This window comes from Prionailurus bengalensis, chromosome A1 (assembly GCF_016509475.1).
Source record: "Prionailurus bengalensis isolate Pbe53 chromosome A1, Fcat_Pben_1.1_paternal_pri, whole genome shotgun sequence".
NCBI lineage: Eukaryota > Metazoa > Chordata > Mammalia > Carnivora > Felidae > Prionailurus > Prionailurus bengalensis.
This window is the reverse complement of record NC_057343.1, coordinates 113,173,306-113,186,194: the sequence shown is the minus strand read 5'-3', so window position 1 is coordinate 113,186,194 and position 12,889 is coordinate 113,173,306. Positions and strand designations below refer to the sequence as shown.

At 53.6% G+C, this 12,889-nt stretch overlaps 1 protein-coding gene across 2 annotated transcripts in view; it reads right to left on the bottom strand.

Moving 5' to 3' along the window:
• TGFBI (transforming growth factor beta induced) overlaps window positions 1-12,535 on the bottom strand; it is a 33,534-nt gene extending 20,999 nt beyond the window's left edge. Inside the window, exons 1-2 of one of the 2 annotated variants that reach the window (XR_006298433.1) lie at window positions 12,314-12,490; window positions 7,139-7,237 (exon numbers count right to left, since the gene is read on the bottom strand). Coding sequence is in view for 1 of the 2 variants with exons in the window: in XM_043588425.1 (XP_043444360.1) it covers window positions 7,139-7,237; window positions 12,314-12,447 (233 nt within the window). In the remaining variant the exon portion in view is untranslated. Of the gene's footprint in view, window positions 1-7,138; window positions 7,238-12,313 lie in introns of both variants that reach the window. The other variant, XM_043588425.1, reaches the window with a different exon arrangement.
• Window positions 12,536-12,889: the final 354 nt, after the last annotated feature.

The window sequence follows — 12,889 nt, the reverse complement described above, 5'->3', positions numbered from 1 at the left end:
GACCTAGGACTCCCCTGGGATTTTATGGAGTCTAATCCCTTCTCCATTGCTTTTGGCAACATACAGATTGGGGGAAAGCAGACCGATCTGACATGAAGGGGACCCAGGGGCTCTCTCTGATGTGGCCAGAGCCTACCCTCATCAGCACCCTTCCCACCGTACCTTGCTACGTGGGCTCTCTGCGGCTGCGTCCCACATCGGCTGGATGTGGGTCACCCCCAGCAGAGCTCAGTCCGCCAGCCGAAGGCTTTTTCCTGATTAATTGAGTGTGGCTCTGCCAGGAAGCTCTCTCCTCATCCTCTCGCCCTGCTGGTCTCCCCCAACTCCCGCTGCCACAGTCTGGCATCCTTGGCACTCCCTAGGTGCTCAGGCACGGGCCATGCCCCTCACCCCCAGCCTGACAGCCTCCTGGGCCGAGACACTGCCTCGGCTGGCAACTTCTCTACTCCCAACCCTACCCCACAATACCAACTCTTCCCAGGACAGGTCCGTGTGGCCCCAGAGAAGCAGAGGGCAGCTGGAAGTTGCAGACTGAGAAGACAGCCCACCGAGCTCCTGGACGAGCAGTGTCTGTCGTCAGCCCAGCGTGCGTCCTCCTTGGTCTCTGGCCCCAGGGAGAACACACGTGGGAAGATGTGGCTGGGGACCCTCACAGGCTCGTGCAGCTGATGCCATCTCTCCAAGATGAACACAGGAAAGACGGACACTGTGGGGGCCTCCATCTGCGTCTCCCTAGTTTCTTGGCCTCCCTGTGCAGGGAGGACCATCTACTGGTCTCTGAATCAAATCTCATCAGCGAAAGCTGTTCTCAAGAGAGGCTCCTGGCTTTTCCTTCACCTAACACAGTCCAGTAAGTAAAGACCTGAGATCAGAAAAAGAATATCCTCTAGGACCGTGAGACACTAATATTCTCCTTCCAGCTTCCCTGGTCAGAAGAACAATTTGAGGAAGAAGGTGAGGAAAGGTGCCCAATTTAGAGGGGCATTTAAAGGAGGAAGGCAGGGGCACCTGGGTGGCGCAGTCGGTTAAGCGTCCGACTTCAGCCAGGTCACGATCTCGCGGTCCGTGAGTTCGAGCCCCGCGTCAGGCTCTGGACTGATGGCTTGGAGCCTGGAGCCTGTTTCTGATTCTGTGTCTCCCTCTCTCTCTGCCCCTCCCCCCCCTCCCCCGTTCATGCTGTGTCTCTCTCTGTCCCAAAAAAAAATAAAAAAACGTTGAGAAAAAAAAAAAATAAAGGAGGAAGGCAAAGGCAGCATTGGTCCAAGGTCTAAGAATAGAGACACTTGGGAGGCTCTCTGCCATTCCCCTCCAGAGTTACTCATGATCAGATAGACAGAAGCATTGGTACTTCTCTCCCCAAAGTCATTTTCCGAGCAGTTAATATAATAAGTTAAAACAATCACTCTCTCCAAGTGCACTGCACACTTCTGGCCGGCTATCACGGCTGTGAACATCTAGGGACTGAGCAGACTCTGGAAGTAGGCGGAGCAAGGAACACAGCCCGAGACAGAAGGTAAACTGCTCAATGTGTCATGATTTCCAAGCAGAATCACAGAGCAAACACAGCCCGGTATGGTCTAGACATCAGTTGTCCCTCCCCCGCCACCCCCCCCAACAGACTGCCCATGTGGAGTGGTTCCTTTCCTGTCCTCCTGGCTTGGAAACTCAGCTGAGCTTTCTTGAGCCCCCAGTACAAAATCAAAATTGTGAGCTCCCCTATGAAAAGGGATTGTTTAACCTACTGTCCACCATCAAAGGCCCCATCACCAACCAGCGTCCAGCTTGGTTCATGAGGAAGACAGCACCTTTAAATTTTTTTTTTAATGTTTGTTTATTTTTGAGAAAGAGAGAGGCACACTGCAAGCAGGGGTAGGGGCAAAAAGAGAGAAGATACAGAATCCAAAGCAAGCTCCAGGCTCCGAGCTGTCAGCACAGAGCCTGACGTGGGGCTCGATTTCACAAACCTTGAGATCAGAACCTGAGCCGAAATCAAGAGTCCGACTCTCAACCAACTAAGCCACCCAGGTGGCCACTGATCAAATCACATCGTGATAGACGAATCCCCCATCACACATCTATAGCACTTAACAGACAGGGCCTGCATCAGCTACCCATTGTTGCAGTAACAAATAATCCCACACTTAGTGACTCACAACAACACACATTTATTGTCTTACAATTCTGGATGTTAGAGCCAGAAAGCAGCCTTATGAGGCTAAAACCAAAGGCTGCATTCCTTTTAGACGCTCTAGGGGGGAATCTGTCTTTTCCAGCATCTGGAAAAGCTGTGTGCACTTCTTGGCTTGTGGTCCCATCACCCGAACCTCAGTTTTAAATGCACCATCTCTTTCTCTGACTCTGCCCTCCTGCCTCCCTCTTTTTTTTTTTAATTTTTTTTTCAACGTTTATTTATTTTTGGGACAGAGAGAGACACAGCATGAACAGGGGAGGGGCAGAGAGAGAGGGAGACACAGAATCAGAAACAGGCTCCAGGCTCTGAGCCACCAGCCCAGAGCCTGACGCGGGGCTCGAACTCACGGACCGTGAGATCGTGACCTGGCTGAAGTCGGACGCTTAACCGACTGCGCCACCCAGGCGCCCCACCTGCCTCCCTCTTAAAAGGACCCTTACGATTATACTGAGCTCACCAGATAACCCGGGATAATCTTCCCCCCTCAAGATCCTTCATTTAATCATGTTGGCAAAGGCTCTCTTTTTCCTGGTCAGGTAACACTGTTACAGGTTCAGGGATTAGGATGTGGACGTCTTTACTGGGGTGTTATTCACCTACCACAGGACATTACCCCAGATGGTACATGGATTCATGTAAATTCTCACCCAAGCTAAATTCCCTGGCAGCTAACCTGCCTCCTTGGAATTTACAGAATGGGAGAGAACCTTCAGGAAAACCTGTACGGCCAACGTGTCCAGTGAACCCCCAGTGTTTGGTCTACGTCCGATCTCAGTTATTTTGAAGTGGTTTATCCCAGGTGACTACACAAGGAACATCAAACAAGGAAGGAAGTGCCGCTGTGGGCCTGGGGACAGCCTGGCATCCCTGGACCATCCTCTTCTTTTTCCTCATAGGACCAAGGCTGTGGGATACAGGACGGGGAGGAACAGGAGGGCTCTTGTTCAGCTTCCCTGCAGATGTCCCTGGGTGCCCTGACAACATGAGACCTACTGGAAATGGCTCTGCCCGCTGATGGAAAGGCTCGGCCATACCCCCGCTGCCTTGGGTGCTGCAGCCTTAACACAGTGCTGAAGAAGTATTCATACTCCAGCCCCTGGGCAAAGCAACGCTGCTCCCAGAGAAAGGGGTGTGCCCCGCCAGCTCATCTTGGCTTCGAAGAACCGGCTGCTGAGCTTGTGAGATGTGTTACTCACAAAATAACTTCAAGACTCTTAGAATGGACAGCTACCACTCTTAACTGCTGGCTCCCCTGCCGGTTCTGCCTGTGCCACGTTTATGATGCCTGCGCTCCAACGATGACTGCTACGTCCCCGTGATGTCAACTCTGACCCGACTTGGCCGTTAAGCAGGCCTCCCTCTCCTGGGGCTCGCACAAAGGAGGCCTGTTGAGAGGCGGCGAGGTTTCCTGACCACCGTTTCCTGCAGCATTGCTCAAGCCGCTGCATACAAAGTTTTTACGGTGACTGATCAGACTGGGGCCTGAAATCACGGAATGGGATGCCGTCTCCCCCCAAACCCTCTTTGCTTGATTAGCTATTGTATCGTGCTGGTGCTCTTTAGGACCTGAAATAAAAGCTCATGTGAATTTCCAAGTAATAAAATTCACTCAAGTCGCTAAATAGGGGCCCACTGGTAACCACTTCCTGTAATAAAATCCATATGGCAAGCTAGACGAACAGCACCAAAGACTCAAGTTCTTCTCTTTTTGGAAATGCAGCAAAACCTCCGTCTGACAATGTCCTGTACTTTGACTGGAGGACAGTGTGTGGCCAGTCCCCTTCCTTCCTCCATGGAGTTGGAATCCAGGGCCTCCAAGCATCCAACAAGTGGCTTAAGGGTCCCGGGTCTCTGTGTGACTGGACACTGCAAAGTCTTCACCCCGAGGCCCTGGGTTTAGTGCCACTTGTCTGCTTTCAAATTTAAACTCTTCCTCCAGACTTGGGCCCCTTGGTGACCTGGGCTGCCTCCTTCCCCGAGACGCTTGGCTTCCTTTCACCCCAACACATACCTCTGCTCCAGCCTCTTCCCTAAAAATTCTCACTGCCCAAGTCGGCCCCAGGCTGAGACGGTCCTCTCTGCTCCAACCACAACTATGTTCCCCATTTCCCACTCTCGTCTTCACCCAAACAAATACGCCAAGGGACCCATTTTGGCTGGAGGGACCCCTTGTCAGCTCTAGCCAACACAACCCTCTGCCCCTCCCTTCGTGGCCACCTCTGGCACTGAATTCCTGGGGGTCAGATGGTAGCTCTCTCTCGGGTCTCGGTCCATGTACACATGTGAACCACAAGGCTGCTCCTTCTCAGTCTCTGAGAATGGGGACGCGTTCTACTGCCTCCCCTTTCCCTGCCTGAGGCCTCTGGACCTCTTCCAGGTCAGCTCCTCCGATGTTGCATGTGATGTTCCAGGAAGGGACCCTCTTGTCCCGGATCATGAAGTTTTATATCAACTCATGGTTTCCTATCCTCATTTCCTGTTTTTGAAGTCGCCCAAAGCAAAGGCCACATGGAAGAGTTGAATGCGCACGCAACCCCTTCTGCCTCTGCAGGACCGGGTCAACGGCTGGGGCTGGGCATGGGGCGCCGCGTGACCCCACACTACACCTCACTTTCCCCCCCACAGCCTAGCCGCCCATTCCCTATCTACCCCAGGCTTCCCCTGTGCTCATTGGCGTAAGGTTGCTGTGCTACCACATCACCACCCTCTTAAAGCCAGACCTTCCCCGAGGGAAGAATGGGCCATCGAGAACATTTGCCAACACACAGCTATGCGGCCTATGCCCTGTCCTGTCACATAGATGAGAAGGGTGTAGGTACTGAGAGCCAATAAGCCAAGGCTATGACTCATCGTTGACAGGGGTATCAGCCAGGAACTGCTGAGGAACGTTACCCAGCTACGGTTAACTGGTCAGGCAAATGCTTCTACACAAGGCTGAACAAAATACCACAGCCAACGCCACTCCGAGGCCAGCTTGACATTACAGGTGGGTCTCATCTTTAGGGAAACCAGGACTAACAAAAGTGTGCAACTCTTGAAACCCAGGGTTCCGAGATGTCGAAGGGCTATTTGCTTGGTACAGGTCTTTGGTCACCTTCCAAGAAGCAATTATGTGCGGCCTACCTCTATGCTTAATTAAGTAATTAATTCACTGTTACATCGAGTAGATAATATACACACATGGGAAAAATCAAATAGTACTAAAGACTTTTTTGTTGTTTGTGTAACAAACACCATGGAAGGACACCATGGAAGGAGGTATGGTATTGAATTTGCATTAATCTCTTTTTGTCCACGGCGGCAAACACTGCTGGGTGTTTACTCAACTGAACCCAGAAGGTACGTCCTCTTAGTTCACTCAGCCCTTACTTTTGAGGCTGGGTGTGGTCAAGCGAGAGCCAGCTGTCATGGATCTGCCCTTGACAAGCTCCCAGGGAGCTGCCGGTCTCTCCCCTGCTCTGCCATGAGCCCTAACTTCTCCTGATTCATACCAGGATTGATAATTGCCTAAAGCAGTCAGGGTCACAGGCTGGGATATTTCTTTTCTATGTACCTTTTCAGGAAAGAGCATTTTCCCTTCCTTTGCAGGTTATGAAGCCGAAGGAGACATCTACTCAAAAGCAATGTCCCAAGCAATACATTTAAAATTCCCTAACATGGGAAAGAGTTCAAGAGAGTGGCTTAGAAGCTCTTAATCCTCCTAGTATGCAGACAAGAGGAAGGTCAGGCCCTCAAAAGTGGCCCAGGAGGTTTCTCATAGCACTTCTTCCTGTCTGTAGCAGAGAGCCAGCTTTGAGATCGGTTGACTGTTGGTGCCAAAACAGATTAAGCCTCCCAGGAATTCTGCTAGGACACGCATGCCACCCTGTTTCCACCAGGCAGCACAATTGGGGCGAATGCCACCTCCCTGGATGCTGACAGAGGCACTGAAAAGCCCTGTTGTAACCACACTGGTCCACACCCCGTTGGCACTCTCACCACTGTCTGCATGGCCTAGATCTGCAAATAACAGCAGGTAGCATTTACTGAGCATTTACTATATGCAAGGCACCTTATTCAGCCTTAAATGCATTCCTTCATTCAATCCTCATGATGATCCTGTAAGGCAGTCCTTTGTTGTTCCCATTTGACAGATGAGGCAACTGAGGGTTCCAACGGTGAAGCTGCCTGCCCAACTAAGTGGCACAGCCAGCATCTGAAGCAAGGGAGCCTGAGCCTATGTTTTTAACACGCTTGCTGCCTCATAACATGCATGTTTCTAGGCATCCAGTCTTTTGGGGGTGTTTACCTTATGACTGCAGAGCAGGAGTGCTGTGTAAGTTCACCAGTGGGCTCTCTTACCTAGAGACACAGGCCAGTGGCATCTCTACTGACTCTGTACCACTTGGTGAGTATTGAGAAGCATGCCCACACATACATGTACACACACACCATGGTTTATGCTGCTTATAATCCCACAGCAGCCCTGAAGAATGTATCCAAGTCTTGTCAGGAGCCTTAAAAATGCAAACCAAAGTTGGCCAGCCTCCTGGGGCACCTGCGTGGCTCAGTTGGCTAAGCATCCGACTTCAGCTCAGGTCACAAACTCGCTGTTCATGGGTTCGAGTCCCATGTCGGGCACTGTGCTGACAGCTCAGAGCCTGGAGCCTGCTTTGAATTCTGGGTTTCCCTCTCTCTCTGTTCCTCCCCTGCTTGCACTGTCATTTTCCCTCTCTCTCTCAAAAATAAAGATTAAAAAAAAAGAATTAAAAAAAAAGTTGGCCAGCCTCCTAAAAGCGCCCCTCCCCAGGACACAGCTGTGTGACACGTTTGCACATGCATCTGCGTGACTCCTTAGGCAGCCTAACCTTTCAGAAGGCCGGCCCTGGCCCAGGGGCCCTGCAACTGGCTTACGTGCAGTGTGCCCTCTGAGGTGGCTGGCAGTCTCGAGCGCTTACAGATACTCACGTTGATTTGCCACAGATCTTCCTCTGGTACCACTGCTTGCAGTTGGTGAAGTACTTCTTGTTGGTGCCGATGAGCTTCTGCACAGCACACACGTTGGGGCTGAAATAAAAGCAGTGGTGTCAGCAGGATGGTCGGCACCTCTACCCGCCTACCATGTCCTTCCCGCCATGTGGGCCTTCCAGGGTTGTTAGAATGTTCTAGAATGGGTCGTTAGAATGTTCTAGAATTGTCATGGGAATGTTTTAGAATGGATCATTAGAATGTTCTAGATATGGAGAAGGCACAGTCATGTCAGTGTTGGGACCTGCGGGGTGGCTCGGGGGCAGATACTGTCTCCCTTGATTTCGAGCTCCCCTGCAAGTTTCCTACCAAATTAAACCCTGTCAAAGTGTATCTCGCACACTGACATAATTTCATGGAAGTATCCTTTGACATAGGTAGTGGGTCTGTGTAAATAAAAGCATCTTAACATTTTTAGATCACATTACAGATTGAGAAAGCTAGCTAAGTAGTACATTTGTGAAGCCAGGCAGCTTTGAGAGAAGCCCTCAGCCCTCCTCTGCACCCCCAAGGCCCCTCTGAGCCACAATGTCCACAGGCTCTAACTGGGCATCCCAGTGCACATAGCCAGCCCCTCTGTCATGAGAGGAGGCCAAAGTCTGAGCCCGGCACCTCCTAGGCAGCTCCACACAGACATGTTCCACATCCCTAAGCCAGGAGCCTGGCTCTGAACACTACTATGCTGGCTGAGGTGAGGACCTCGGTAGGCGACACTCTCCCAATGGACTCTCAGCCATTCACTAGTTAGGCCCCTGCCTGAGTCCACTGCCCCCAGAAAGCCTCCCTCCAGTGTCCCAGGCGACCCTCTCCTGTGCAAATCTACCCCAAAATACGGCCCCTGTTTGATGCTTGGTACCAAACAGAATCCAAAACTGATCAGAGTACATATCTTTCTTCTCTCCAATTACCCCCCCAAAGACCCTTGAGGGTAGGTGCGCTGCCTTGTTCTCGCTTTTACATTCTACATGGGGCCCAGCACTGAGTCAGGGTGAAGCAAGAGCTTGGAAATGACCTTGCTGAAGATACTGTTGCTGGGACCACCCACTCGGAGGAGTTCTTGGGAATGCTGGAAAAGCTCAGTGCAACGCCCAGGGTTCTGCTGAGAAGCCCCCCTTCCCAGAGCTGGGGGGTTTGTTGGTGTCTTTTTTTTTTTTTTTAATTTTTTTTTTCAACATTTATTTATTTTTTGGGACAGAGAGAGACAGAGCATGAACGGGGGAGGGGCAGAGAGAGAGGGAGACACAGAATCGGAAACAGGCTCCAGGCTCTGAGCCATCAGCCCAGAGCCCGACGCGGGGCTCGAACTCACAGACCGCGAGATTGTGACCTGGCTGAAGTCGGACACTTAACCGACTGCGCCACCCAGGCGCCCCTGTTGGTGTGTCTTTTAACCAACGTACGGAGTCGTGACCCAAACCATGCTCAGGCCACGCAGTGGCAGGATCTTCATTAGGAGCCCCGGGGGAAAGGAGTTAGCTGTGGCTGTGTAGCGGGAGACAATTGGGAGGGGGTCTCCCTGACCTGAGGCAGGAAGTTCCTTGGCTGAACCACAAGTCGGAGGAAAACAAAGCGAAGAGACTGAGGGCTTCCACAAAACCTCTGTGTCCTGAGAGATTCAGGTGTCATTTTTATATATCACCTCCTCTGTTACTTTAAAAACGTGCTTAGCAATCATCACTTGCTGCCAGGAGGCCATGGGTACTTCAGCAACAGCTACACCTACCATCCCCATCATATCAGCTGCAGGAACGTGGTCAGCTCTCAAAAAGTCAGAATCGGGTTATTAGGTAGGAGGGCACACTGACCTTTTGCTTCTCTGCCCTCTCTCTTCTACCATATGGAGGTCACTTCTTTGTCCAGCTTGTGGCTCAGGAGGCAAAGGTGCACGGGCCAAGGAGGCACACTAAATATTCGTGAGTCGGCATAAGAAGCAGAGGGCAAGGGAAGTCGGGGGGCGGCAAATCACAGGCTGGCAGGGAGGTAAGCCTGTGTCCCCTTAGTCCTAGCTGGGTCTGACCAGATGCCCACAGCCTCCAGAGGATTCTAACCAAAGCCACCTTGCTCCTCTGTTTGCCACCTGCGATTCACAGGTTACAGCCGTCCCCAAATAACCCCTGGAGAGTCCCCACTGGCCACACTCCAGCCCTAGGTACTGTTTATTGCTGAACAACCTCAGAAGTTCTTCTATCTGCCCAAGCAGGAAACAATTACTGTCGATGAATTCCCTGCAACTTTCCGTAGGCGGCTGGCGAATCTTCAGTGAGTCTCTTGTGGATGTGGCTCTAACATTCCTCTGTGGAGTGAGTTTCCACTGCTGCGGCCCCTTTGAGACAGGAGCAGAGGCTGGGGGTGGCTCCCACTCACAGCAGCAGGGGGAGGGGTGGGCTGTATACACAGGAAATCTAGGCTGAAGCTTAATAGAAATGACCTAGCCATTTCTGGGCCCACTGCCTCCAGCACAACAGTTCTGCTGTTCAACTCGGATTTGAAAATCAAGTGCTTCTTGGGGCACCTGGGTGGTTCAGTCGGTTAAGCGTCCGACTTCAGCTTAGGTCACGATCTCCTGGTGTGAGTTCGAGCCCCACATCGGGCTCTGTGCTGACAGCTCGGAGCCTGAAGCCTGCTTCAGATTCTGTGTCTCCCTCTCGCTCTCTGCCCCTCCCCGACTCCTGCTCTGTCTCTCAAAAATAAATAAACATTTAAAAAAAGAAAGAAACTCAAATGCTTCAGGAAATCCAGTCCAGTTTTGGATGTTGGGAGTCAGAAGTGCAAATGCGTTTCTACTTCTCTGTCCATATTTCTTTTCCCCTCCCTGTAGCAACATGGATGCAGCTGGGAGTCAAGAGGTCACATCACAGTCTCTACTCTCCGAACAGCTTCCCGTGTTGGGACTAAGTCACTCCATCCCACTAAGCTGCAGTTTCCCCACCTGTAAGATGGGAACACGAACAACAGATCTCCCGCGCTGTGGTGGAGATGGGGGTGTGGGGTGATAAAACGCTGTTCGTGGGCAAAGCACACTTCCTAGTTCTCCTTCACTTCGTGGAGCATGCCGCATTGCCTGAAAAGAGCAGATTTTTCTTCCCTTTCCACCACTTCTCACTTTGAATGAAGGGTTGGGGCTTGAACAGGGTTACCCATTTTGCACAGGGTGCCACACCTATGTGCAAGGCCAGGCAGTCCCTCTGAATTCTCAGGGACAGTTAGATCACAGGAAATGCAACCGTGCCTGCAAGCGTTTGGTCACAGTTCACCTGCCTGCAGACCCACACTTTACTGGGGAGGGTGTGTGTATGTGACTTCCCAGACCATTCTGCCCATCCCCGATCTCCATAGGCCTTCCTAGAGGCCTTCCTTTGCACCCCCCAAGAAGCAAAACAACAGGATTGGCCTGCAGGGGCATGGGGAAGAGGGGTGCAGAGGAAGTTGAGCTAATATCTGAAATCCATAACAAAGAGCACTCGCCTTGTTAAAAAAAAAAAAAGTCCTAATTTTCAGTTGGTCATTGTCTCTTCTGAGCTCTGAAGGGAAGGAGCTTCTCTATCGAGATGACTCTTGGTGGAGCCCTGACAACACCTTTGGGGAAGCCTCACTGTGGTGTGCATGGAGATCCCACTCTGGGCGACAGCGCTGCTCGGCATGCTATCGGGACCTTCTCCTGACTTAGTGGCTAACATACAGAAGGAACAGAAACCTCCCACGCAGACTGCGGCACCCAAACAGAACATGCTTCTTTGGCAAGAAAGGCAAGGAAAGGTGAGCTGGGCAGAGACAATGAAGATGCCAGTCGCACACTTTTTGACTTTTACGTCTCTTATGATCCCCCTCAACTTTTTGAGCTGCCCCCCTCACCCTTCTGTACACACAGCCACAGTCGAAGGTGATTCTCCCCCTTCCCTAAAGACCCCAGGACATTCTCCCATGCTCTACTCTTTCCAGGAGGGCACTGAGGCCGCAGCTCACCCTGCCAGTCTGCAGAAATCCCCCTCCCCGCATCCCTGGGCACCTGAAAGGCCACGTAAGCCCAAGGACAACTGCTCTCTGTGGGGGGTAGCCGGCACCCACCCCTGGAGCACTCCTAAGGGTGGGGAGCCAAGGCATAGTGAGGCCTCTGAAGTTACCTGTAGTCACCCCCAACAGTGAGTTTTGACCTGAGTACAGGTCTGCCCAGTCATGTGCCCAGGGCACCACCTGGGTTCGAATGCCAGACCCAGTGGCATGACTCTATCCACGTATGGTTTTACTTACTTGTGAAAAAAGAGTTGGTGCAACGGGACAGGCTGGAAGCTATGGCAAAGCCCGGGTGAGTGTGAAGTGGGATGGTCTAGTCTGGGATGTAGAAATATCACCTGTCCCTGCCTGGGTCTGGGCTGGTGTCTTTACCAGGTCAGACCCTCTGCCTGGGTTTGCCTCCTTCAGCCAACACATCAGTGTCAGTGTCTCAAAGGAATATCTGCGAGGATCATGTGCCACATTTATGATCCCAGTTAATGTTTTAAGGCAGATTCCAGTGTTGGCTCCAGGGCAGGACTAGAGAAAAGGGATGAGTCCTCTCTGGACTCAGTTTCCCAGTCTACACAGCGTGCATGAGGCCCACGGAATTCTGCTCTTCATCTGGCAGGGGAGGAGGTGCCGCTCGGCCCCTGGGGTGCCTGGTGAGCACTGCCTGGAGCCAGGTGGTGGGCGCGGAGCCTTTGGACGGTGCCACCTTGTGCGGCTCCAGTGCCACATCTGTAGGCTCTCTCTGGACAAGGCCCTGGCTGCACTGGACCATGTGCCCTGCAGGTGGGCTTCCTCTCTGCCCTGGCCACCTTTCCACGGTTATTCTGGGCACGGCCGCCAACTCCCCCTTCCTACCCCTGGGAGAGGAAGCTGAAAGCCTCGGTCGTCCAGTGCTCTGGTCCCGAGGGCCGGTGTTGCCGCTCAGTTCTCCCACCCCTTCCTCTACGAAGCCCGTGCCACGGGCTTGCCCTCCAGGTCCCCCACCTCCTTCCCTCACCCGGTACAGGGCCGGTCCCTCAGGCCTCCCCGTGCTGCCTGCTCGGCGTTTTTGCGCTCTGTCCCCTGCGCCCCCGGCCCGTCCCGCGGCCACCCCTGGCGCGACGGCCGGCTTACCCGTGTTGGCGGCCCCGGAGCCGGCTGTGCTGCAGCACCAGCTGGTAGGGCGACTTGGCGGGGCCCGCCAGGGTGGCGGCGGGGCCCAGGGCCAGCGCCAGGGCGAGGGGCAGCAGCCGCACGAGGAGCGCCATGGAGCGAGAGGACCCGGACCTCGGGAAGTGAGAGCGCCGCCGCCGCGGGCCAGGTTAAGTAGGCGGCAGCGGGAGGGAGCGGCCGCGAGGGGCGGGGAAGCCGGGCGCCCCCGCCTCCGACCCGCCGCCCCCGCTGCGCGGCACCCCCGCAGCCCCAGGCCCGCGCTCCCCGCTGCGCCCTCCCCGGGGCCACGGGTCATCCGGCAGCGCAGCGGGCGTGGGGGCTGGCAGCGGGGACAGCGGGGCGGGCGGGGCGGTGGTGTGCTGGGTTCCTCACACGTCTCTGTCCTCCAGGCCCGCAGCTTGCCCAGCTCCGAGGTCCCTCCCTGGTCTGAGGCTACAAAACTCTGGGGGAGAGGGGTGACTGACGGGCACCGCTGATGCCCACCGCACTCCCATCACACTCGGCCTCTGCATTTCGGGAAGAGCACTCACCCCAGGG